This window comes from Delphinus delphis, chromosome 16 (genome assembly GCF_949987515.2).
Source record: "Delphinus delphis chromosome 16, mDelDel1.2, whole genome shotgun sequence".
NCBI lineage: Eukaryota > Metazoa > Chordata > Mammalia > Artiodactyla > Delphinidae > Delphinus > Delphinus delphis.
Window position 1 is genome coordinate 81,004,439 of NC_082698.1, and position 23,153 is coordinate 81,027,591.

The 23,153-nt window shown below is 44.7% G+C and overlaps 1 protein-coding gene across 1 annotated transcript in view; it reads left to right on the forward strand.

Annotated features, from left to right (window-relative positions):
- Positions 1 to 23,153, forward strand: part of SIPA1L2 (signal induced proliferation associated 1 like 2) — a 220,763-nt gene that overhangs the window by 157,374 nt on the left and 40,236 nt on the right. Inside the window, exons 8-10 of the mRNA XM_060035062.1 lie at positions 2,962 to 3,538; positions 7,457 to 7,731; positions 22,258 to 22,515. Of these exons, the coding sequence (XP_059891045.1) occupies positions 2,962 to 3,538; positions 7,457 to 7,731; positions 22,258 to 22,515 (1,110 nt within the window). The remainder of the gene's footprint in view (positions 1 to 2,961; positions 3,539 to 7,456; positions 7,732 to 22,257; positions 22,516 to 23,153) is intronic.

Below are 23,153 nucleotides of genomic sequence, written 5' to 3' on the forward strand. Positions count from 1 at the left end.
GCGGGATTCTTTCACTTCAATGGTTGTAGCCATTGTAGAGCTAACTCCGAGGGATTTATGTGTTTGTGTGCTTTTCAAGATAAACTCTTGGCAAAATGCATCCTTTAATAACTGAATGAGTAAACTTCTTGCTGTCTGGAGGCTTAGTAGCTAACTGTCACTTAAAAGGGAAGTATTATCTATATAAAACGATGACTTCCATTTTAGAAAACTTACTATGTAGCCCCTTCTTACAAACATTAGATGATAATGTTAAATCGATGATGAAAACGATAATTATTTGAGTTAATAATAGCTTAGCATGCATTATTTTGTTTAATCCTCGTAGCGTGCTTTTGAGGATGGTACTGTTTTAACCCCCGTTTTACAGATGAGGCACTGAGGGATTAAGTAACTCAGAGTCCCTCAGAAAGTGGTGGAGCTGGACTCCTACGAGGAACACCAGATCCTGGAATCTGCTGTACCCCACGTTGCTTTCCTAAAACCCTTTAACTGGCACATGAAGGAAGGCTCTTCTTTGTACTGTTGCCCTCAGTGGAGGGATCTTATGTCTAAATCATCAGTAAATGCTATCAAGCTATTTGGGTAAAATAAGAAATTCTAAAACATACTCTTGTTTCCACCCACTGGGAATTATCCCAGTCTGGCAAAAGAATATTCCAGCTTAACTCTGCTTGAAAGCATTACGGATTATATAAGCTTTGGTAACCAGGGGTTTCTAATTGATCCCCATTCTCAGATTATCATGGTGATCATGGACTAGTAATAGTAGTAGTAGTGATCATAGTAACAGCTGTGCCTGGATTCTGCTTCTTTTTTGGTACAACTTTGATCTGAGATGCCTAGGATAGTGGTTTTTCGAGCCACACTGTACCATACACTGTAGTGGAGGTGTCCAGTTAGACGTTTGGTTTAATAATTTGGGACAAGAAGAATCGCCCTGTTAACAGGTGTCTCTCTCTGCCCACTCTGGAGCTCCACAGTGAGAGCCGTCTTGGAACACATTTAGATAGAAAAAGTTCGCCCTGATGCTTCGACTTAAGTGCATCCAAGCTGTAGTCAGACAGGAGCTTGAGGTCCACAGAGCTAAGTGCAAAAAGTAATCCTGTAAGGTGTTAAGTGGGATTTGACCTCCTCAGCGTTCCATGGGTAAAATACTCCCAGGAACCTGTGCTCATCCCTGGAAGAGAGAACCATGTTTAGGAGAGGTGATCACATGAGTTGATCATGGCCAGTGTCGGGAGGGCAGGGTCCAGTGCACTGAGAGGCCACTTGAGCTGGTTGATCGTTCTGGTGGGGAAGCAACAGGTGTGGCTACACTACCCACAGTCCAGACAGGTAGCTTTGGGACAGCTCTCTACGAAACAACACCTGAGGACAAGTTAATTCCTACTCAGTCTAGAAGGTTCTTCCTAAGGATGGTAGTGAGGGGAAGACGGGTCATATATGGTGTCAGCCCCTCAGCCATTCGGAACCTCCACGATGTTCCTAGGACCTTCCTTGAGAACATGAGTCAAGTCCCCCCACCTCCCTCTCTGGTTCAGCGCCTTTACTACCATGCACGTGAGTGAGTTTGGTCTTCTGTCCCAAAGGGAAGCAGTCCTTCCCTCCCCTTTCACGCCAGCTAAGGCCCCGCCCAGACCCTCTTCCATCTTACAGCTTTTTCCCCAGAAATGATGAACGCTGCTGAAGGGTGTGCAGGTTACAGCAAAGGGGAGAGATCCCTGGGGACTGTGACCTATTTGGAGTTTAACCCGCCACATTCCAGAAAAGGAATTCACACCTATTGTTTTCATTCCTTAATCACCTCTTTCAGGATTTTCTACCATGAAGAAGAGGAAACGTAGGTTGCTTCCTTTGTTTATCCCAACACAGAAAATACCAGCCTGGGCAGATGTGGGGTTGGTTCCCATTCTTGGTCTGCAGTAGCTGCTCAGTAACTGGGGAGTGCTGTGGGGTTCATTCATTCACTCACTCCAGTCCTTCACCTGCTCATTCATTAATTCACTCTTATTTCAAAAAGGATTTGAGACAACGAAAGCTTCTGTCTGATACAGGGGAGAGCATTATTGGTTTTGCCGTATTAAGATGGTTATTGCCGTCACTATACGTTTGATCTTTTCAGTCTCTGGAATCTCTTAAAACTTTGCTCCTATAAAACTTCATCTAGATTTTCAAAATGTGAGCAAGTGAGCATTTCCTTAAAAAAAGGGACATTCAAAACTTCGGGCCCTGCAAGCATGATCATTGTGCCCAATAGCAGTGAGAACGTGAAGAGCCGGCTGGGCTAACCGCACTGCTGTTGAAAGTGTCACTGCCTCTCAGTGGTGACCGGCCACAGAGCCACAGAGCACCAGCCTGGCTACTGATCCCTCATCCCTACCTTAGTCAGCTCGCACAGCCATGAGTAGGACCACAGACCCAGTGGTTTAAACAACAGACACTTACTTCTCACAGTTCCGGAGGCTGGAAGTCCAAGATCAAGGGGTTGGCAGGTTTGGTTTTTCCTGAGGCCTCTCTCCTTGGCCTACAGATTAACTGCTGTGTCCTCACATGGTCTCTCCTCTGTGTGTGTGCATCCCTGGTATCTTCCTGTGTGTCCAGGTTTCCTTCTATAAGGACACCTGTTAGACTGGATTAAGGCCCACCCTAATGGCCTCATTTTGACTTAATCATCTCTCTAAAGACCCGATCTCCAAACACAGCCACATTCCCAGTGACTGGGGTTTTGGACTTCAGCGTACAAATTTTGGAGGGACACTACTCAGCCCCTAACACCCCCTCAACTACTGAGTTTGAAAAGTTTTGCTAAAAACAAAGAAAAACTTGATACCCAGAAATGAGCATACCAAGAGGCTACAGAGTAGCTGGCTTCAGTCGCAAGTGTGGGTGTATGTCACATTTCTGAAGCTAACTATTACGGCCTCACAATTCATCTTGTTTCTCCTTTTCCTCCCTCAGTGTTGGAGTTTCTAGATCAAAAGATGTGCCACCGTTTGGTCCACCGATTCCCAAAGGCGTAACTTTCCCAAAGTCAGCAGTATTCCGGGACTTCCTTTTAGCAAAAGTAATCAATGCAGAAAACGCAGCCCACAAATCAGAGAAGTTTCGAGCGATGGCCACTCGGACGAGGCAGGAGTACTTGAAGGACCTGGCGGAGAACTTCGTCACGACCGCCACCGTGGATACGTCCGCGAAATTCAGCTTCATTACCCTGGGCGCCAAGAAGAAGGAGAAAGTAAAGCCCAGGAAGGACGCCCACCTCTTCAGCGTCGGAGCGATCATGTGGCACGTTGTGGCGCGGGACTTCGGCCAGTCCTCGGACATTGAGTGTCTCCTTGGGATTTCCAACGAGTTCATAATGCTGATCGAGAAGGATTCCAAGAACGTGGTCTTTAACTGTTCCTGCAGGGATGTCATTGGGTGGACTTCTGGGTTAATGAGTATCAAAGTGTTTTACGAACGAGGAGAATGCATCCTTCTGTCCTCGGTGGACAACTGTGCCGAAGACGTCAGGGAAATTGTCCAGCGACTGGGGGTAAGTACAGGTTTTTGTTTATCCACCATCCTTAGCTCTGCAATCCCAGATTCATAGTAGCTTCTGCTGTGGAACTTCCGCCCCAATTACATCACCTAGGAAGTGAATTACTATTTCTTAGGGGTAGAGTTTGATTTAATTTTTTTTAATTTTTAAATTTTTATTTCATATTGGAGTATAGTCGATTAACAGTGCTGCGTTATAGAGTTTGATTTTCAATGCTGTGTCCTTTTGAGCTGTTGCTGAATCCATGAATGGTGGCGAAACACCCATCACAAATTGATCGGAAAGGAAAAGTGAAGCCAACTTTCCAAAGGGAACATCGGGATATATTTTCATAGTGTTTCAAGGAAGGACAAGAATTTACTAGATATTATGTCTGTTTGTAGAGACTGGCACGACAGTACCTTCCCAGGGGGAAATTAATAGGCACAGAATCACCATTGACCATATTGATGGTCAGAGTAAGCCCTCTTCGCTGTTTCACCTCTGCGTACTTACACAACAGGTATTTTTGTTTAGTCTGCCACATTAAATATGTTATTAATCTTGCAGCCAGTCTCTTACAGAGGTTTTATAGAATTACCCATTAAGTTAGAAAGATTTGAAGAAAAAAGTCATAAAAAAGATTGTTATTTGCAGTACAAAACCATGATGTCCGTGGTATCTAACAGTTGTATTTCTACTTCATATTTTAACAAAGGAAGATATGGATTTTAGTTTGAGTATATACAATAGAATTTTAAGAATGAATGAAATATAAGAACAAAACGTGCTTTGACAAAAGAATTTTTCATGTGTAAATCTTCCCCCAAGGGGATGTATATTTCATTAATTAGAGAAGATTTAGTCAGTTACGGATCATGAGAAAAAGAGAAATTACACCCATTTCCTGCCCCCTTTCCTCCCACCAAACATAAACCTTTTATTATTCCAGACCACATAGATGAGACAATGCAATCATGTCAGTGTCTGCTGGCCTTGGAGAAATAATGTCATTATTTGCTGACGCTCTTTACAGGAAAGGGCCTCAGTGTGTTCAACAGTATTGAGGGCGTATGTGCGCAAGCTGAGATGTGATTCAGGGATGATTAAGTGTGTGATCAGTTTACGTATCTGGAGAATTGAGTTATCTCGTGAGTGTCAGGACACATTGTGCTTTTAGTAATACTGCAAATACTTCTTTTTAGGAGACCTACCGAGTCATCATAATTTGTGCTCCGGAATATACAACATAAACACACCCCCTTCACCAACCACCAAAATGCACGTCCCGTAGGTTCTGACACGTTCACTGTTCTGTGGACCCCATTCTACCATTTTCCTAGAAAAATGACTATATTGCTAATGTGACTAAGGTGCCTGATATCTGGAATATATTTGAGGAAGTATATCCTGTATCTTGGATGACTTGTAACAGGGGATGGTGGAAACAAACCAACCCAAAGACTGTTGGGGGGTTAGAACAAAAGGCTGGTGCAGGACAGGAGCAACAGAAATGGAAAGGAAGAGGATGAAGCTGTCGTAGTGGAGAGATGGGGAAGGGGTGCTACTGGGCAGATGGTGAACTCTGCATTTTCTAGTGGTGGGAAGTGAAATCAAAGGTGTCTGCTATGCAGGTAAAGACACAGGTGGGGAATAAGAGCTCCCACCTAGGGCTTCCCTGGTGGGGCAGTGGTTGAGAGTCCGCCTGCCGATGCAGGGGACACGGGTTTGTGCCCTGGTCCGGGAAGATCCCACATGCCACGCATGGCTGCTGAGCCTGCGCGTCCGGGGCCTGTGCTCCGCAACGGGAGAGGCCACAACAGTGAGAGGCCCGTGTACCGCAAAAAAAAAAAAAAAAAGAGCTCCCACCTAAAGGGTCAGGTAGGGCCGGTTACTCTCAGCAGAGCCCAGGCTTGGTTGAATGCTCTCCTGTTGCCATCTGGAAATTCTCAATAATTTTTGACTAAAGGGCCTGCATTTCTGTTTTGCACCAGACTCCACAGATGATGTAGCCAGTCGCGGGTACATGGATAGGAGGCCACCATGTGATCATTGAGGCCAAGTAATTATGTGACGAACTCCAAATAAATGGAGAGCTTGATCCTTCAGCCTTTGCAAATGTTAAGAAGTAAGGAACAGAAGTGAGAAAGAAATCGCAAAAAGTAGGGGACGTGGCAGGTGGTTGGAAGAAATAAGAGACAGAACAAGTAGGTCTCGGAAAACCCTTTCACTCTTCAATCTGATATATGGATGTTAAATTTCAGCTGAAAATTGCATCCATATTGGAGAGAATGCTGGGCACGTGTCAGATGTAGTCTTTTGGTCGGAGAGCTTAGTTGAAACAAAGCTGAAAAAGAAGTGAAGGACAAATTTATTCAGGTTGTATATATTACAGAAGTGCCTTTTCAACAATTTTAAATGAGTTCAGTTCGTAACTTTGGAAACTTCAGTCTTTCCAAACTTCACCACTAAGACCAGCCATCCCTTTCCCCATTTTCCTAAGCCCAAACTGTCACGTGTGCCTGATTAGCAGGGTGGGCGCCGTGGCGGTAATAACCACGGTAACGTCCGCCACACCGGTGATAACCATGAACCAGCCCCGGTGCCACAGCTGTACTTACAGTCGTAGGTCTTCTTAAATAGGAATCTGTGTATTCAGAGCATGTTTCATGGAAATGAAGCATTTATTAAAACGGAAACTCTGTGCTTTGGGGGATACGGGTATGATACCTCCCAACTTTCAGCTGCCCACAGATAAGTGATGCTGTGGTCATCAAATGATATTCTCAATGAGCCCATGTTTTTCTTTCAGTGCATGTGGGCTATTCTCATTAAGCACTTCTGAGGGTGGCATTAACTAATTATTGGTGCTTTAGTTCACTGAGTGGGATGCTCGTCTACAGACACCAAGGAGGCCAGCTGACTGGCCACATTTGATCTGAATGGTCCTTACCACCCAAGCAAACAAGGGCAGGCTGTCCCCAGGAGAGGGATCCTAGGGGCTAGAACAGGATGTCCGCAGGCCTGGTGCACAGAGAGCACTTAAGGTTTTCCTGACAGTCTGACTTCCTGCTGCTGCCCATCCTGTGGGCAGGGCGCTAACTGTTAGCTTGGAAAGGCTTTGGGCCATTTTTTTTCTCCCTTGTTTGTATATGGTACACTTTGCATGTCCATTCAACCATCCATGGACACTTGAATTACTTCCACCTTTTGACTATTGTAAATAACGCTGCTAAGAATGTGGGTGTACAAATACCTGGGTGTACCTCTTTGAGACCCTGCTTTAAATTCTGCTGGGTATATACCCAGAAGTAGAATTGCTGAGTCTCGTGGTAATTCCATTTTAATTTTTTGAGGAACTGCCATGCTGCTTTCCATAGCTGCTGCACCATTGGGCCATTTTTTTAAGTTGAATAAAATTGTCTAATAGGGAATTCCCTGGCTCTCCAGTGGTTAGGACTCGGTGCTCTCACTGGCAGGGGCCCGGGTTCCATCCCTGGTTGGGGAACTAAGATTCCACAAGCCACACCATACGGCCAAAAAAAAAAATTAATAGGTTTTATTGCTTGATGGGTGAAAGGCCTCACATGTTTTCAGTTGCTTCAGTCCATCTGGAACAATGGAATTTATATGCTTAAGAGCCGAGTCAGGTGACGTAGAAAGGAGATGGGGCGGGGGTGGGGGCGTGTTATCAGAACCCGTCTTAAGCTCACAGGCTCTGGGTCAGTGGCTTCTAGGAAAAAGCAGGACACCTGTACCTGGTTTGCCTTTGAAGAATGAAACCTTCGTTTTACTTTTGTTATTTTCATTGCGCCTGATGCCAGGGGTAATTACGGTAAAGTCTGGATTGAACCGTGTCCTTGTCTTGTCATCTTGTCCCTGGGATGTGTGCCCCCCCGCGGCGCCACCCCTCACGGTCCCCTTCCCCCTTAGATCGTGACCAGGGGCTGCGAGACTGTGGAAATGACCCTGAGGAGGAACGGGCTGGGCCAGCTGGGCTTCCACGTGAACTTCGAAGGAATCGTCGCAGACGTGGAACCTTTCGGTTTTGCGTGGAAGGCCGGCCTTCGTCAGGGGAGCCGCCTCGTGGAGATCTGCAAGGTGGCCGTGGCCACGCTGACGCATGAGCAGATGATCGACCTTCTCCGGACCTCAGTGACTGTGAAGGTGGTCATCATCCAGCCCCATGACGATGGCTCGCCTCGGAGGTAGGCTCTCGTCCACGCTCGCTCCTTCTTGGCCTCTGTGGCAGGTGCTGTCCTGCAAGGTCCTCAGAAAGTGTGGTCACACGCACCTTCCACCTAAGTTGTCTGGACATCAACCATTCGGGCAACTTCAGAGAGCTTTAAAAAAGTCATTAGTGTATAATAAGTGATAAAGTGTCATTTTCTAAGCATTTTGTTGGGACGTTGAAGTCATTGGTTAACAGGATATTTAAGAGATCTCATTGATTTAGGATATCAACGTGTGGAGGAATATTGGGACATCAGATACACTGTTTGGTGACCACTCCATTCTGGTTGAACTGGTCCAGGGCTTTCTCATAAGCTGTCATGGGACACCTAGGAAAAGAAGTGGCTGGACTTGGAAAGCTCAGAGCGGATGGGTGGGGGCTAGGGACAAGAATGGGATTAGAAAGTGATACCATTCCATCGTCAATAGAAAGTTCTCATGCTCACTATCAAGGAAGCGTTAGGCCAAGGGGAGAAAGAACTCTCACTAAGAACAAGCCACCCACCTGGCCTTGGCCCCTGTTGCGCAGCAGTGTCTATAGTGGTATCTGGAGTGCATTTTCTGTGCCTCTCTCTCAAATGCAGTTCCCTACTGGCTGGCCAAGAGCCCTGGCTTTGGAGGGATGAAGCATGCTTGCAATCCAGACGTTAGCTGTGTGATCTTGGGTGGGTCACATGCTCTCTCTAAGTTTCCCTTAGTATCTGTAAGATGGCATTATAATATTGCCTGCCTCGTACTGTGTGATGAAGATTAAATAAGGTGATAATGTGTAAGGCACTTAACACCTTCTGGCATGATCAACACCTTACTCATTTTAGTTAAAAGAAAAATAAACTAAAACTTTAGGATATTCATGGGAATTTTTTCATGCTGTAAAGGAAATCCTTACTCAAAGATAGCAAGGTGACTGTGCCCACTTCTAATCTTCTGTAGTAACTCAGGTCACTCTTTCTACCCTGTCCATCTCCTTTGCCCATCCTCCAAACCAGCACTGTCCAGTCGCACTTTCTCTGATGACATGTTCCATATCTGTACCGTCCAAACAGTGGCCACTAGCCGCATGGGTAGCACACACTTGAAATGTGGATAGTGTGACTGAGGAAAAGGAGTTTTCATTTTAACTAACGAATTAAGGTTCAGTTAGCCGCATCTGGCTCGTGGCTGCCATATTGGATAGAGGAGCTCTAAACCATGGTCTTTTTTAGAAAACAAACCAGTGGTATACCACCTTCCTCTCTGGTTAATGTGCAAAATTTTGCAAAAGTGTGTTTCTATTGGTTATCTAACCATTTGCCTCCTGCCTGACTTTTTATGGTCTTGTTTCCTCTATCTGCCCAGTAAGTTTACAGAATAAAAGTTAACGAGCTGAAATTCTTCTTGAGAGTAGTAGCCGCATGTCGCAGGAAATACCCAAGGTGTTTCTTGTTGCCTTGCAGGATTCTGTCCCATTAAATCCATTTGCTCCCCAAGAATCCCATGAATCACTCATGTTGGTATGCGTACAAGAAAATCAGAGACAAAAATTACTTTCTTAAAAGTGAGTCTTGGAAATAACAGGAAAATCCTTTAAACTTGGAAGCTAAAATAATTTTGTAAGTGTCAGCCTTTAAAATAAATTTTAAACCCATTATTAGAAATTTTTCCATAATATAAATTTCTTTCTTCATTGGCTAGAGGTATAGGTTTGTAAATTTTGTGGTGAGAATCAAGTCTTTTCATCTGTCTTAGAGGCTGATTACTTCTATAGAATTAGACAAAACTGTTACCGTGTTCTCCCAAAATTAAAAAACAACATTTCTCTCCTATTTTTAGTTTTGGTCTACTGTTACTCAATAAGACATTTCTTTTAAGCTTTCAAGAGATCTGCTTAATAAAAATGTTAAAGTTATCGTTATATTTGATATTTAAAACATATGATTTAGAAAAATAGAATCTCCTAAGAAATACGGAATTGTTTTTCAGCTAAAGCAAATAAACAAACAAAAACTACCATTTAAAAGTCCCGGGCTTCCCTGGAGGCTCAGTGGTTGAGAGTCCACCTGCCGATGCAGGGGACACGGGTTCGTGCCCCGGTCCGGGAAGATCCCACATGCAGTGGAGCGGCTGGGCCCGTGAGCCATGGCTGCTGAGCCTGCGCGTCCGGAGCCTGTGCTCGCAACGGGAGAGGCCACAGCAGTGAGAGGCCCGCGTACCGCAAAAAAAAAAAAAAAAAAAAAGTCCCGCCTGTTATTTTTTTATCCAAGGGCATGTTGTCTGCTTTGGTCTGCACGTAATTAATTCTTTCTTTGTTTTAAATGCAAATTCTTTTATTGAAGCTATTCAAGATATTTAGAGATTTTGCCTTTGTCTCCTCAGAGTATCCTTAATGTCATTCCCTGAAGATGCAGATTTTTCTCCCGTTCAATCTGGAGTAACCGTCTTCCATATTTTTAACCTTAGCCAGGATCAGAACTAGCTGATCGCCTGGTAGTAAACACTCCAGAATTGGCCTGCCTGTCACCCACATTTCCAGAAGCCAGGAAGCTTTTAAGCCTAGCATGTATCATTTGAAATGCTTTCGGTTCAGCCTTCCAATTTTCTGAGAATTTGAATTTGTAAATTTGCAAACCCACATTTTTGTTAGTTTTGGATCCTGGTTCTGCCTGCGACTCTCTGAGCACCCGGATAAAAGTGGTCGCTGCTGTCCGGCAGCCTCGCATCACACACAGGAAGTTATCCGTGCAGTGACAGCCGTTCGCTTTAGACTGTGATGTTGAGTATGAAACGTCATTTTTTTTTTTGGTTTCGTTATTTTTAGCATCTTTATTGGAGTATAATTGCTTTACAGTGTTGTGTTAGTTTCTGCTGTATCACAGACTGAATCAGCTATACATACACATACATCCCCATATCCCCTCCCTATTGCGTCTCCCTCCCACTCTTCGTATCCCACCCCTCTGGGTGGTCGCAAAGCACCGAGCTGATCTCCCTGTGTCATGCAGCTGCTTCCCACTAGCTATCTATCTTACATTTGGTAGTGTATATATGTCTGTGCTACTCTCTCACTTTGTCTCAGCTTACCCTTCCCCCTCCCCGTGTCCTCAAGTCCATTCTTTACATCTGTGTCTTTATTCCTGTCCTGCGCCTAGGTTCATCAGAACCTTTTTTTTTTAGGTTCCATATATATGTGTTAGCATACGGTATTTGTTTTTCTCTTTCTGACTTACTTCACTCTGTATGACAGACTCTAGGTCCATCCACCTCACTACAAATAACTTAATTTCGTTTCTTTTTATGGCTGAGTAATATTCCATTGTATATATGTGCCACATCTTCTTTATCCATTCATCTCTTGATGGACACTTAGGTTGCTTCCATGTCCAGGCTACTGTAAATAGTGCTGCAATGAACATTGTGGTACATGACTCTTTTTGGATTATAGTTTTCTGAGGGTATATGCCCAGTAGTGGGATTGCTGGGTCGCATGGTAGTTCTATTTTTAGTTTTTTAAGGAACCTCTGTACTGTTCTCCATAGTGGCTGTATCAATTTACATTCCCACCAGCAGTGCAAGAGGGTTCCCTTTTCTCCACACCCTCTCCAGCATTTATTGTTTGTAGATTTTTTGATGATGGCCATTCTGACGGGTGTGAGATGATATCTCATTGTAGTTTTGATTGCATTTCTCTAATGGTTAGTGATATTGAGCATCTTTTCACGTGTTTGTTGGGAGTCTGTATATCTTCTTTGGAGAAATGTCTATTTAGGTCTTCTGCCCATTTTTGGATTGGGTCGTTTGTTTTTTTTGATATTGAGCTGCTTGTATATTTCGGAGATTAATCCTTTGTCCGTTGCTTCGTTTGCAAATATTTTCTCCCATTCTGAGGGTTGTCTTTTCATCTTGTGTATGGTTTCCTTTGCTGTGCAAAAGCTTTTAAGTTTCATTAGGTCCCAGTTGTTTATTTTTGTTTTTGTTTCCATTTCTCTAGGAGGTGGGTCAAAAAGGATCTTGCTGTGATTTATGTCATACAGTGTTCTGCCTATGTGTTCCTCTAAGAGTTTTATAGTGTCTGGCCTTACATTTAGGTCTTCAATCCATTTTGAGTTTATTTTTGTGTATGGTATTAGGAAGTGTTGTAATTTCATTCTTTTACATGTAGCTGTCCAGTTTTCCCAGCACCATTTATTGAAGAGGCTGTCTTTTCTCCATTGTATACTCTTGCCTCCTTTATCAAAGATAAGGTAACCATATGTGCGGGTTTATCTCTAGGCTTTCTATCCTGTTCCATTGATCTATATTTCTGTTTTTGTGCCAGTACCATACTGTCTTGATTACTGTAGCTTTGTAGAATAGTCTGAAGTCCAGGAGCCTGTTTCTTTCAGCTCCGTCTTTCTTTCTCAAGATTGTTTTGGCTTTTCGGGGTCTTTTATGTGAAATGTTGTTTTACGTTTCCTCCCCACTCTAAGCAAGTTTAGCCTTCTGCATTATTAGATTTTTTTTTTTTTTTTTTTTTTTGCAGTACACGGGCCTCTCACTGTTGTGGCCTCTCCCATTGTGGAGCACAGGCTCCAGACGCGCAGGCTCAGTGGCCATGGCTCACGGGCCCAGCCGCTCCACGGTATGAGGGATCTTCCCAGACCGGGGCACAAACCTGCGTCCCCTGCATCAGCAGGCAGACTCTCAACCACTGCGCCACCAGGGAAGCCCTATTAGATTTTTTAAAGAAATTGTAGAGGAGGGTGCAAAGGAAGAAATGAGCAGCACTTTGCTCCTTTTGAAAATTAAAGTACAGACTTTTTAAAAAAAATTTTATTTTATATTGGAGTATAGTTGATTTACAACGTTGTATTACTTTCAGGTGTACAGCAAAGTGATTCAGTTATACATATATGTATATCCATTCTTTTTCATATTCTTTTCCCATGTAGGTTATTACAGACTATTGAGTAGAGTTCCCTGTGCTATACAGTGGGTCCTTGTTGATAAAGTCCAAACCTTTTAAATGAAATATCACTTAGTACCGTGACTCCTGCAGCAACATATACAAAGGGATTCCTCCATGTAAAACTCCACATTTGATTTGTGGCGTGGAAAATGACCCCATCTTTCACAGATTGGGCCTTAGGCCTTGTCAGGGAGGCAGCCAAAAGAAAACATTCATTTAAATGGACGTGTGTGTGTAATTTTTCCTTTTAAGTTGTCTTTAATATAACAGCCATAAGGACTAGCAAAATGGCCAAGTTAATGAATTAGAAGATAATTTCAGTCTTCATAAACATTGTGAATAAAAGAGTGAAAAATGCTTCAATTCGGTTTTTCCATGATCAGCTTTTTTTGGTCCCGCAGGACATCAGGGAGAGGTAATTCTCGGAGCCCGTCCGCTCCTGTCAGCAGTGGGAGAGGCCTGCCATTTAATAGACTCACTCCTAGTTGTCCACAGGTCAGAAGGTGTTTGCTTATGACTCAGAAGCTGCTGGATTAAATGAAGTCTTTAGCTGGGGAAGTATTTATGTGGAATCAAAAGGCACCCCCGCATTTTGAAGTCCCATTCTCAAGCCTCAGAGTGATGATAACTCAGCTGTCCCTGGGCTTGAAAGGAAAGCAGAGCCGTATTTTATTTCCTTGTGGAGTCCCAGAGAACAGCAAGCAGGGAAGGTTCCCGTTGGGGATGCTTATTAACTGATCTCGTGCTGGGAATGGATCCGGGAGAGGCTGCGTAGCGATTGGGAACGAGTGGCCAGAAGCAGTTAGGGAATAGCAGTCTTCAAATGGAAATGAGGTTTGAAAGGGAGCAAGGACATTTCCCAGGCAGACAGTCTCTATGGCAAAGATGAAGAGCAGTTTTCAAAACTCTTAATTAAGCCTTCCTTGGTTTCGCAAGGCAGGGCATGGCCCCAGCCCCTAGCCTTCAAAGGTGACTGACATTTTATCAATGTCATTTTAAGGAAAACACATCAACTTAGAAGGCTGATACAAAGGAAATAGCAACTCACCAGAGTTATGCATGAGTTGTTATACAATGTGAGTGATTTAGTAAATACGTCCAATAAAAATGGAAATGAAATTCTGTGCTGTGGCGCATCTGTTTTGTGTGATTTTCCATACTTTGTTGACATACTGTCCAAGACATATTTTTCTATATAATGCAAAACAGTGGAAATTATCTCATGTTGTCATGACTTTAATTTGTTGTTCTCTGATCATTCTATAAAATTGAAGCTGTATGTTCTTGTCTTCTGTTTGGCTGCCGGTTGCCATGACCGTTCAACTCCCCAAAGGACCCAGAGGGGACGTGGAAATAGGGAATGGGAAGGAAAGTTCAATTTTGTCAGATGAGCAGTTGATAGATAGATAGATAGGTAGGTAGACAGACAGATAGATAGATAGATAGATAGTGTGGGAAGGAAAGTTCAATTTTGTCAGATGAGCAGTTGATAGATAGATAGACAGGTAGGTAGACAGACAGATAGATAGATAGATAGATAGTGTGTTGTAATCTGGATTAAAGTGAGGTTTTAGATGAGGGTTCCAATTTATGTGTATAGATAAGAAAAATCAGTTCCATCTGGTATTGTCTCATGGGCCCTCAAGTTATGAATTTTAATGTGAACTGTGAAAAAAATACGGAACTTGAGGTTCCCAAAGTAACCTGAAGCATGGTCACAATTCTCAGTCCTCCAGTATAATGTTTGAATTATCTTATCCCTCCTAGAATATAAACATTGAGTTACAGAACGAACGTTAGGTAGGTTGCCTTACGTTTACTATGCATTCACTTCTTTCATTCATTCCTTCACTCTGCAGTAGTTTGTACCAGAAGCTGCTGGGCACCAGGGCTGTTAAAAATGGAAAGGACAGGCATAATCTTTCCATCCATGGGCTCCTTTTTGTCTGTGTGGCATTCTAAAGTACAGGACTTCCCATTTATAGCTTTGCTACTTAAAAATGGCTTTCTCAAACTAGAGCAAGAGTTTATATCTGGAGAATAAGTATCGCAGTGCTGCAAACACTCTCACACTCTCCCGTCAGTCATCTACACCTTAGTACCTCTGCTTTTTTGGCAGTTTGAGATGTTGTGACATTGACACAGTGACCAGGATGCCAAGGGGGACAGTAAAGCACGAGCTTTCTGTCCGTTAGGCAAGTAACTGTCTCATGCTTGACTAGTGACACTGGGCAGTGGTGATGGACAGCCAGTGAATATGCGCTCTCGTGGAAATATATTCATTAAAAGTCAGGCGTCACATAGCTGTTGAGTCCTCTGTTGAACTGTGAAGTATATAATGTAATAGGATGTTGTTCCTCAACAAACTAAGGAAAAAAAAAAAAAGGAAGTGGTTGGCTTCACAAAGAACTGTTTGGCCCTGTTTTAAGTCGAATGCTGTGCTAGGTACTGGGGTGCAGAGGGTGAAGACACATTCCACCCCGTGTCTGGTGAGAAGGAAAGGCCTGGAGAAGCTGATGAATTATTCAGTACCAGCCAGCCTCACTTCCCGTGTAACAGACACGCACCTTTTCAATGCAAAGACCTTTATTCAAAGGGCTTGGTCAAGGGGATTTCTGGTCTGGATGTCTCTTTTACTGTCTGTAGTCTAGGTGTCTTTTTTTATCTTAAATTAAGGAAATTGGTAGAAAAGTGAATTAATATTTCATTTAGTGCCTATTTCAGATATGACACTGCCCTTACCTTTACAGTAAGTTATCTCCCTCTTGGAAGCGTTTAATTTTTTTATGCAGCAGAAAGAGTTTGTGATGCGAGTGAATGAGCCCCAATTATCCCTGTCACCTTGTTGTATAATTTGGGAAGAGTCTTTTAGCTGTTAGCAGGCTATTAGCATAACAGACATTAAAATGATTAAAATATCGGTGATTACTTCAATCCCTAGGGCTATGAGGGCTCTTTGACAAAGTGCATAATATAAAAGAAGCAGGTAGTTCCTTTGAGGGGATCTATCTGCCTTTGTTTCCAAAGACTCCTTCAGGTCCTAGTGGAAACTGACAGGATGTGGGCCTCATTAACTGCTCTTTGATAGTTTCCTAAGGAGATGGGCATGTGTTTCGGAAGGAGTACCGAGCTAGGAGTCAGCTTCCTGGTTCCAGGGTGAAAGCTGTCTCACCTTTCCAAAGTCTCTGAGCCTTCTGAAAATTGGACACGTCCTTTGTACTGCCTCAGACATTTTTGTGAAATTGAAATGGTGTAGTGTAGGTGGAAACCTGTAAAGTGTCACACAAGGGAAGTGTGGGTTAGAAGTAACGGATAACATCGCAGTATGTTGGAAGACGTCACTAGATTAGTGGGTTCAGGTGAAGGTTTGCTGTGACGCCACCAAACAAAGTGAAACCAACAGGCAATTTCAGAGTAATTGCAAGTTGTAATTACATGATTAAGCTGTGCTGTGGGTCCATGGTTTACCCACTCCACGTCCTGCTAATTTATTCAACTTTTTTGAACAAAAAGAATACGTCTTGTTCCTTTAAACTTTTCTCAGTTCTCTAGGTTTGGGGGATTTTTTTTGTTATTGTTGTTGTTACTCTTCAAAAGTATTTATCCCTATGTATTATCCCTAGGACGTTTCCCCTTTCATCGTTCTTGAAAGTCACGGGTCCTGCTTTGATATAAGATGAAAGAAGAAAGTAACGGGGTAATGATGCATTCTTCTACAGATGAATGTACACGAAGGGAACTTTACAGCTCTAAACTTTTCTGTACTTCCGATTGTTACATTAAGTTAAACTTTACAATTCTATAATTCTATAAATATATATTATCTAAAAAGAACTTTCAGGAAAGCGTATGGGCCTTTTGCTGTTTTATATTGACTGTCTCTATAGAAGCAACAATTAATAGTATCCGTTTGAAACTAACTTCTTTCTTTGAAGCTGTTGCTTTGGGAAGCTTGCGTACTTCATATAATTTAATCTCGACACACCCTCTGCTGTCTCCATTCCGCTTGCAGGAGGAGAAGCGTGGGTCCAAAGAGATTGTCCCATTTCTGAGCTACACGTTGGGTTTTGAGCCCAGGGCATAGACTTCTCTCTTCAGTGGAGAACAGTTTGATTGCTGTAGAGGGTTCCTGCTGGAAGTGAATAGAGAACACTCTGCAGCTTGGCTGGGCTCAGACAGTGATGGTCCCGATGGCCAGGCTGCTGAGGTTGAATGGCTCCTTGAAAGAGCTGAGTCCACAACCTGGCCAACCAGCAGCGATTCTGCTTCAAGCACCCATTTATTGGTGCTAAATGGAGGGTGCTTCTGGGAGACTGGAGGTGTCATTTGAAAGGAATGATGCCATCTTGGGGACCTTGCCGGTGTCTCTGAAGTTGTGCGTCTAGAGCTACAGTGCTGGGCAGTAAGCGTGGGTGCCTGTTAGCTGTGACTAGAGAGGACACCACCTTTGCGCTGGCCGTGCCCAGAAGCCGGGATGTGGGAGCAGCCACAGACTAGAAATCTACAGGTGGGAAACCCCGGTCTCGGGAGCTTCAGGAAGCAGAGGAGAGCACAGATGCACGTGGATGTGAAGAAGTTACTGAGTGTCCCTCGTACAGGAAGGAATAAGCCGTCCTGCGGAGTCCACAGTGCCAGGTTTAGAGGGACAACGGGATTGTTTGTCAGATTAAAGCAGTCAAACGTAAGGTCCTCTGAGGGCTGCAACTCACGGAACCACTTGCTATTCTTACAGTTTTGTAGTGTCACATTTTTAACCGGCACGTTTTTTATGTTCTTGGTCTACAGAATGTCTTTCCTTCCAGAATAGATGACTGAGAGAGATTATTAGCCTCAGAAAAGTTACTGGCTAGACAAGCAGTGTTAAAAATTATGTTTATTGGGCTTCCCTGGTGGCGCAGTGGTTGAGAGTCTGCCTGCCGATGCAGGGGACACGGGTTCGTGCCCCGGTCCGGGAAGATCCCACATGCCGCGGAGCGGCTGGGCCCGTGAGCCATGGCCACTGAGCCTGCGCGTCCGGAGCCTGTGCTCCGCAACGGGAGAGGCCACAACAGTGAGAGGCCCGCGTACCGCAAAAAAAAAAAAACGGTGCCAGAAGCTAGAAATGCCATTCACATCCATTGACTCGATTTGGTGTGTCGAAAGGAGATGGAGCACGTTTATCAGTGAGGTCTGGATTTCTGCACCAGTGCGGGAAAGCAAAAGACTTAAGTCTTTTCTTCAGAACATGGTTCAGTTGCACACAAGATTAGCAGCTCACTCGTTCGGAGATGACTTCTTGCGCTGTCTTTTTTGCACTTGGTCAGTTTGGGTTTGAATTGGCCTTTACTTCCCAGAAATGTGTGCCGTGTGCCCTTCACAGCAGTGCCAGGTTGGATGCTCAGATGAGCTGAGATCTTGCCTGGCGTCCTGTGCTCCGGCCACCCCAGGGGGAGAGAGAAGTGTGCTCAAGGGCAGGTGCAGTTCCTGGCACCTGCTGGAGCGTGAGCCCCTCTGCAGACTAATGTGTAATTCTTATTCTACACCTCTTCCCATTTCCCTAAAAATTGGTTGAATTTCCATATGTATCCTTCAAGGACTTCCTCATACTTCTGGAGCAGAGCTGAGTTTGACTAGGTTTAATGATATGTTATAATTAGTGATGTTTATTGGATGTCTTGGTCATAGAAGTAAACAAAGCAAAAATCTCTTTTGTAAGAGTAGTTACTGTAAAAGTGTCATAACAATTAATTTTGATTTTAAAATAAAGTCATTCTTTAAGCTGATTTTTATCAGGGCAAAAGAATGCCCGTGTTTAGTATTAAAAGATCATTTACATATGACCTTGTGCGAGAGGTTGGAAATGAAATATTCAGCCGTGACTCTCGCTTCAGCCTAATGCATGGCGCGAGCTTTTGTCCGCGGTCTCTCAAAGATTACTCACGATGATGCATTCATATAACATGTTTTTCATCCAAGATTGAAGCTAAATTACAGCATCTTACTGAAGACTACAATCTATGAGCATGAATTAGACCCCGTACTACCCAGCCATCTGTCTTCTCTTTTCTCATTCTTTCTTTTAATTTTTTTAATACATTTATTTGTTTTTTTTATTTTTGGCCGCGTTGGGTCCTCGTTGCTATGTGGGGGCTGCTTTTTGTTCTGGTGTGTGGGCTTCTCATTGCGGTGGCTTCTCTTATTGCAGACCACGGGCTCTAGGCACGCGGGCTTCAGTAGTTGTGGCTCACAGGCTCTAGAGCGCAGGCACAGTAGTTGTGGCGCACGGGCCCAGTTGCTCCGCAGCATGTGGGATCTTCCCGGACCAGGGCTCGAACCTGTGTCCCCTGCATTGGCAGGTGGATTCTTAACCACTGCGCCACCAGGGAAGCCCCTCATTCTTTCTTTTTAAACCAAACCCAATGAACTGGGAACCCAAGCAAACACTGGAAATGCAAGGTGCCCTTTAGTCCCTAGGATTCAAGGTTCACTTGCCTTTCATTCAAAACATAACTCCGGGACCTGTCACTTTGGTTGGTCTCTGTTAGAGATTCCTTGACTTGGACGATTCAGACAGCTTCAGCCTTTGAGACACCAAAGCCTGAGGCTCACCTGAACATCCAGTGACTTGCTTACAGCATCAGTTCCGGGGGACTACAAGAGTCGGTTTTCTTGATGTTTTGATGTATACTAATATCCCACCTTTATGATTTCTGATTACGTCATTGGCCATATGCACGAGTCAGTAGTCCCAGGGGATGTGGTATCTAGTTAAATAGAAAAACACGTTGGAAACAATATGTCCGTGAGCAAAAAATTGTAGCGTCTTGGCATTTTATTTAAAAAAATGCAATCCAATGTAAATCTCGACTTAATTAAATTTGACCAGTAACTTAGCACATTCAGTAAATCAAGAGTAATTTAAACTTGCTTAGATAAAGAGAGGTGAATTTTGCTTTGGGGGAAGGAGGGTTAAAATAAGAGATAGGAAGTCAAGTTTACTGGTAAAGAGATAACCCTTGCCCCATTCTGTGTAATAGGCATACGTATCTCCTTAGGATGCTTTATTCAGCTCATTTCTTCTGTTCTCAAAGCGTGGCACCACCATCCATTCGGTTTCCCAAGCCAAAAGGCAGAGCATCGTTTTTGGTTTCTATCCCTCTCTCCGTCCCAAGCTCCAAGTACTGTTGATTTGACAGGTGAGAACCTTTCACCCAGCATTGCTGTTGAGAAGAACGGACCGTTCAGTGACCCAGGCCTTTGTGTGGGCTCTGCACCAGACACTTAGGCTCTCTGCTTTAACCCAGGACTCTGAATTCCACAGTAATACGTCTTGATACGGACCTTTCTTCCATTCATTCTACTAGAGACCGTCAAATCTGGTTTTACCTATCTTTTAGTTCTGGAAATTTTCTTGTATTATTTCTTTTTTTTTTTTTTTTGCGGTACGCGGGCCTCTCACTGTTGTGGCCTCTCCCATTGCAGAGCACAGGCTCCGGACGCGCAGGCTCAGCAGCCATGGCTCACAGGCCCAGCCGCTCTGCAGCATGTGAGGTCTTCCCGGACCGGGGCACGAACCCGTGTCCCCTGCATCGGCAGGTGGACTCTCAACCACTGCGCCACCAGGGAAGCCCTCTTGTATTATTTCTTAATCATTTCTTCCCACCTTTTTCTCTCTCTTCTCTTCCTCTGTTAGGTGGATGTTAGACTTCTGGGATTGAACTTGAATTTTCTTGCGTTTGCTCTCCTGTAACGTGTTGGGCGAGTTCCTCAGTTTACCTTCCACCTGTCTTACTGGATTTTTTATTTCGAATTTTAGCCATCCACTTTTTAAATTTCAAAAGTTCCTTCTCTTTCTCTGAGGGTGGCGAGCCTCATGGCAGGGTGATCAGGTGGTGTACACCTGCTTGTCTTTACTCTAGAGAAAGGTCCCTATTATTCGAGGCATGACCCCGAAGCTGGGTTTGGAGGAAGGAGCAACTCCGGGTCTCGTTTCCAGTGAAGCTTTTGTTTCACCTTTTGTTTTCAGCTGTGCTCTTCTGGATACCTCGTGACCTTGAGTCCCTCCTTTCAGGTTGGGTTCTCAAGACCGTTGCTCCTGCCCTCTAGAGGCGGGGGTGGGTATTGCCAGGCGGGGCCCAGTGCCGCCTGGACCCCAGCGTCACACTTTTCTCTGCTCACTCCTTCCCTTCCCCTTCCGCTCTCTGTGGCATCTCTGTTCCTGCACCTGTTTAAGTGTGCAAGGGGATGGTCGTGCTTCTCTTTGTCTTCCCCTCTGGACACCCTTGGGTTTGCCTTTCTCTGCTCCACCATTGACGTTCTCCCATTTGCCTTGCATCTTTTTTTTTTAATTCATGAAATTTATTAAAATCTAGTTAACACACCGTAGCATTTACCCATTTTTAGAATATTTTCAGAGTTGTGCAACCATCACCCCATTCTAATTTTAGAAAATCCTAATCATCTGAAAAAGAAACCTTGTTCTGCTTTACAGACACTCTCTATTCCCATCCCCAGTCCTAGGTGACAGCTTATCTACTGTCCTTCTCTATAGATTTTCCAGTCTCGATATTGCCTTCCATCTTTACATACTGTGTTTTGGTGTCTCCAAGTTTTGTTGATGGTCCACTTTGGTTTTGGTTTTTGTTCTCTTTGTTCTTTTGTAATGATTCTGAAAAGTTGTACTCCACCATCTTGAGGATGAAAATCTCCTGTTTAAAGAGCGATACCTTATCGCCTTAATAGATTTCTTAGAGTGAATATGAGAAAGTTTTTCCGCTGACTCCGGAACGTCTAGGTAGAGGCATGGCTTCATTCATGTGGTAACTTGGGATGATTTACCCTGACACTCAAATCTGAGACTCACCGAGGCTTCCTGTGTCCTGGCCAAACAGCACCAGTTGGCTTTGCAGGTCACTTTGGTCACGTCAGTAGCCCTATGTGCACGGTGTAACTTGAGGGATGTCTGAGATCACATTTTTCAGGCTAAAGGGTCTTACATCCCTGACTGATCATTTGAGCCCACAGGAGATGACCTTGTGAGGACCCGTGGGAGTGACCGTGTAACTAAGACCACACGTGACTTTGGCAGGATGGACACTCCGGCTTTCCCTTAACTGTGACAGCTTTTGCGAAGTTTGTTTTTCACTTTTCTCAGACTTGGTATAACATGTGACTCTGATCCCCGATGATACAACTGTACTTGCAGCTATCTGTTTAGATTATGTATGAGGTGTTTTTCATCGATTAAAGTTTGTCTATCACCCATGTTCAATGCAGATGATTCAGTGTATGCAAAGTGGTTAAAGGTATATGGCAGTCTGTCCACGAAGTTTGCAGGCTACCTGGAGAGACAGAGCCTATGAATGAAACACCTGACAGGTGTATCTGTCGGTTAATCAGAGCCACGGGTGCGAGACTGCCTCCTCCTGACCCGTGCTGGGGGGTGAACAGACACGGTCACCGTCGCCCGGGCTGCTCCTGAGGGTGGTGGCTCTGCACCACTGCCTGTGCGCCCCGAGAAGCACGTGTGCGGTTGCGGGTGACGGTGCTGAGGGCTCGGCACTGAGCACCCCCCGACCATCTCTTCTTGGCTTCACAGAGGGTGTTCGGAGCTCTGCCGGATCCCCATGGTGGAGTACAAGCTCGACAGCGAGGGCACCCCCTGTGAGTACAAGACCCCCTTCCGGAGGAACACCACATGGCACCGAGTGCCCACGCCCGCCCTGCAGCCCCTGCCCAGGGCCTCCCCGGTGCCCGGCACGCCTGACAGGCTGCAGTGCCAGCCGCTGCTCCCACAGACCCAGGCCGCCATCCCACGCAGCACCTCCTTTGACCGGAAGCTGCCCGACGGCACCAGGTAAGGCTGGTACCGCTTCCTCATGGGCGGCCCTTGTGAAGCTCTTGCAGCTAGAACTTCAGAGGGTCCGGGGGACTTTTATGTGGCTTAATCATTTCTGAGTTAGCTTGTTCTGACCAAGTGGGCAGGCAGGGTGGCCAGGCGGGCCCCAGATGCTGGGGTGCTTGGGTTCCTGGCCCAGCAATGATGCTGATGGCGTGCAGGTCCTCCCCACGGACGCTGCCCCCCAGGGCCACAGCCATCCCTCTCCACCGCGATCCTCCTATCAACCCGCTCTCCACACCATCTCGGGAAAGATATCCGAGAAACCATTTTGCAGGAGCGTCTAGATAAATATGGACAGTTTGAGTATAAAGAAAGCTGCAGAATCAGCGATGAAATCCCGTCACCCTCGTGGGTGTAGTATTTTCAGAGGTCCTAGGATCATCAGCATCTCTTTGTTTTTCTCTCTCATTTTAAGCAAAGGGAGTTGAGTTTAAAATTAAGTTTTTCCCTGAGAGAACGCACTCGTTTAAAAGTTAAATCCAACAGCATTAGAAGCTCGTGAGAATTTTCGGGGGTTGCATAATTCACAAAGGTCGTTTTAAGTGAACAACGTAGTAAATTTGTTTTGTTGTGGTTATTGATTCCTACTCTTT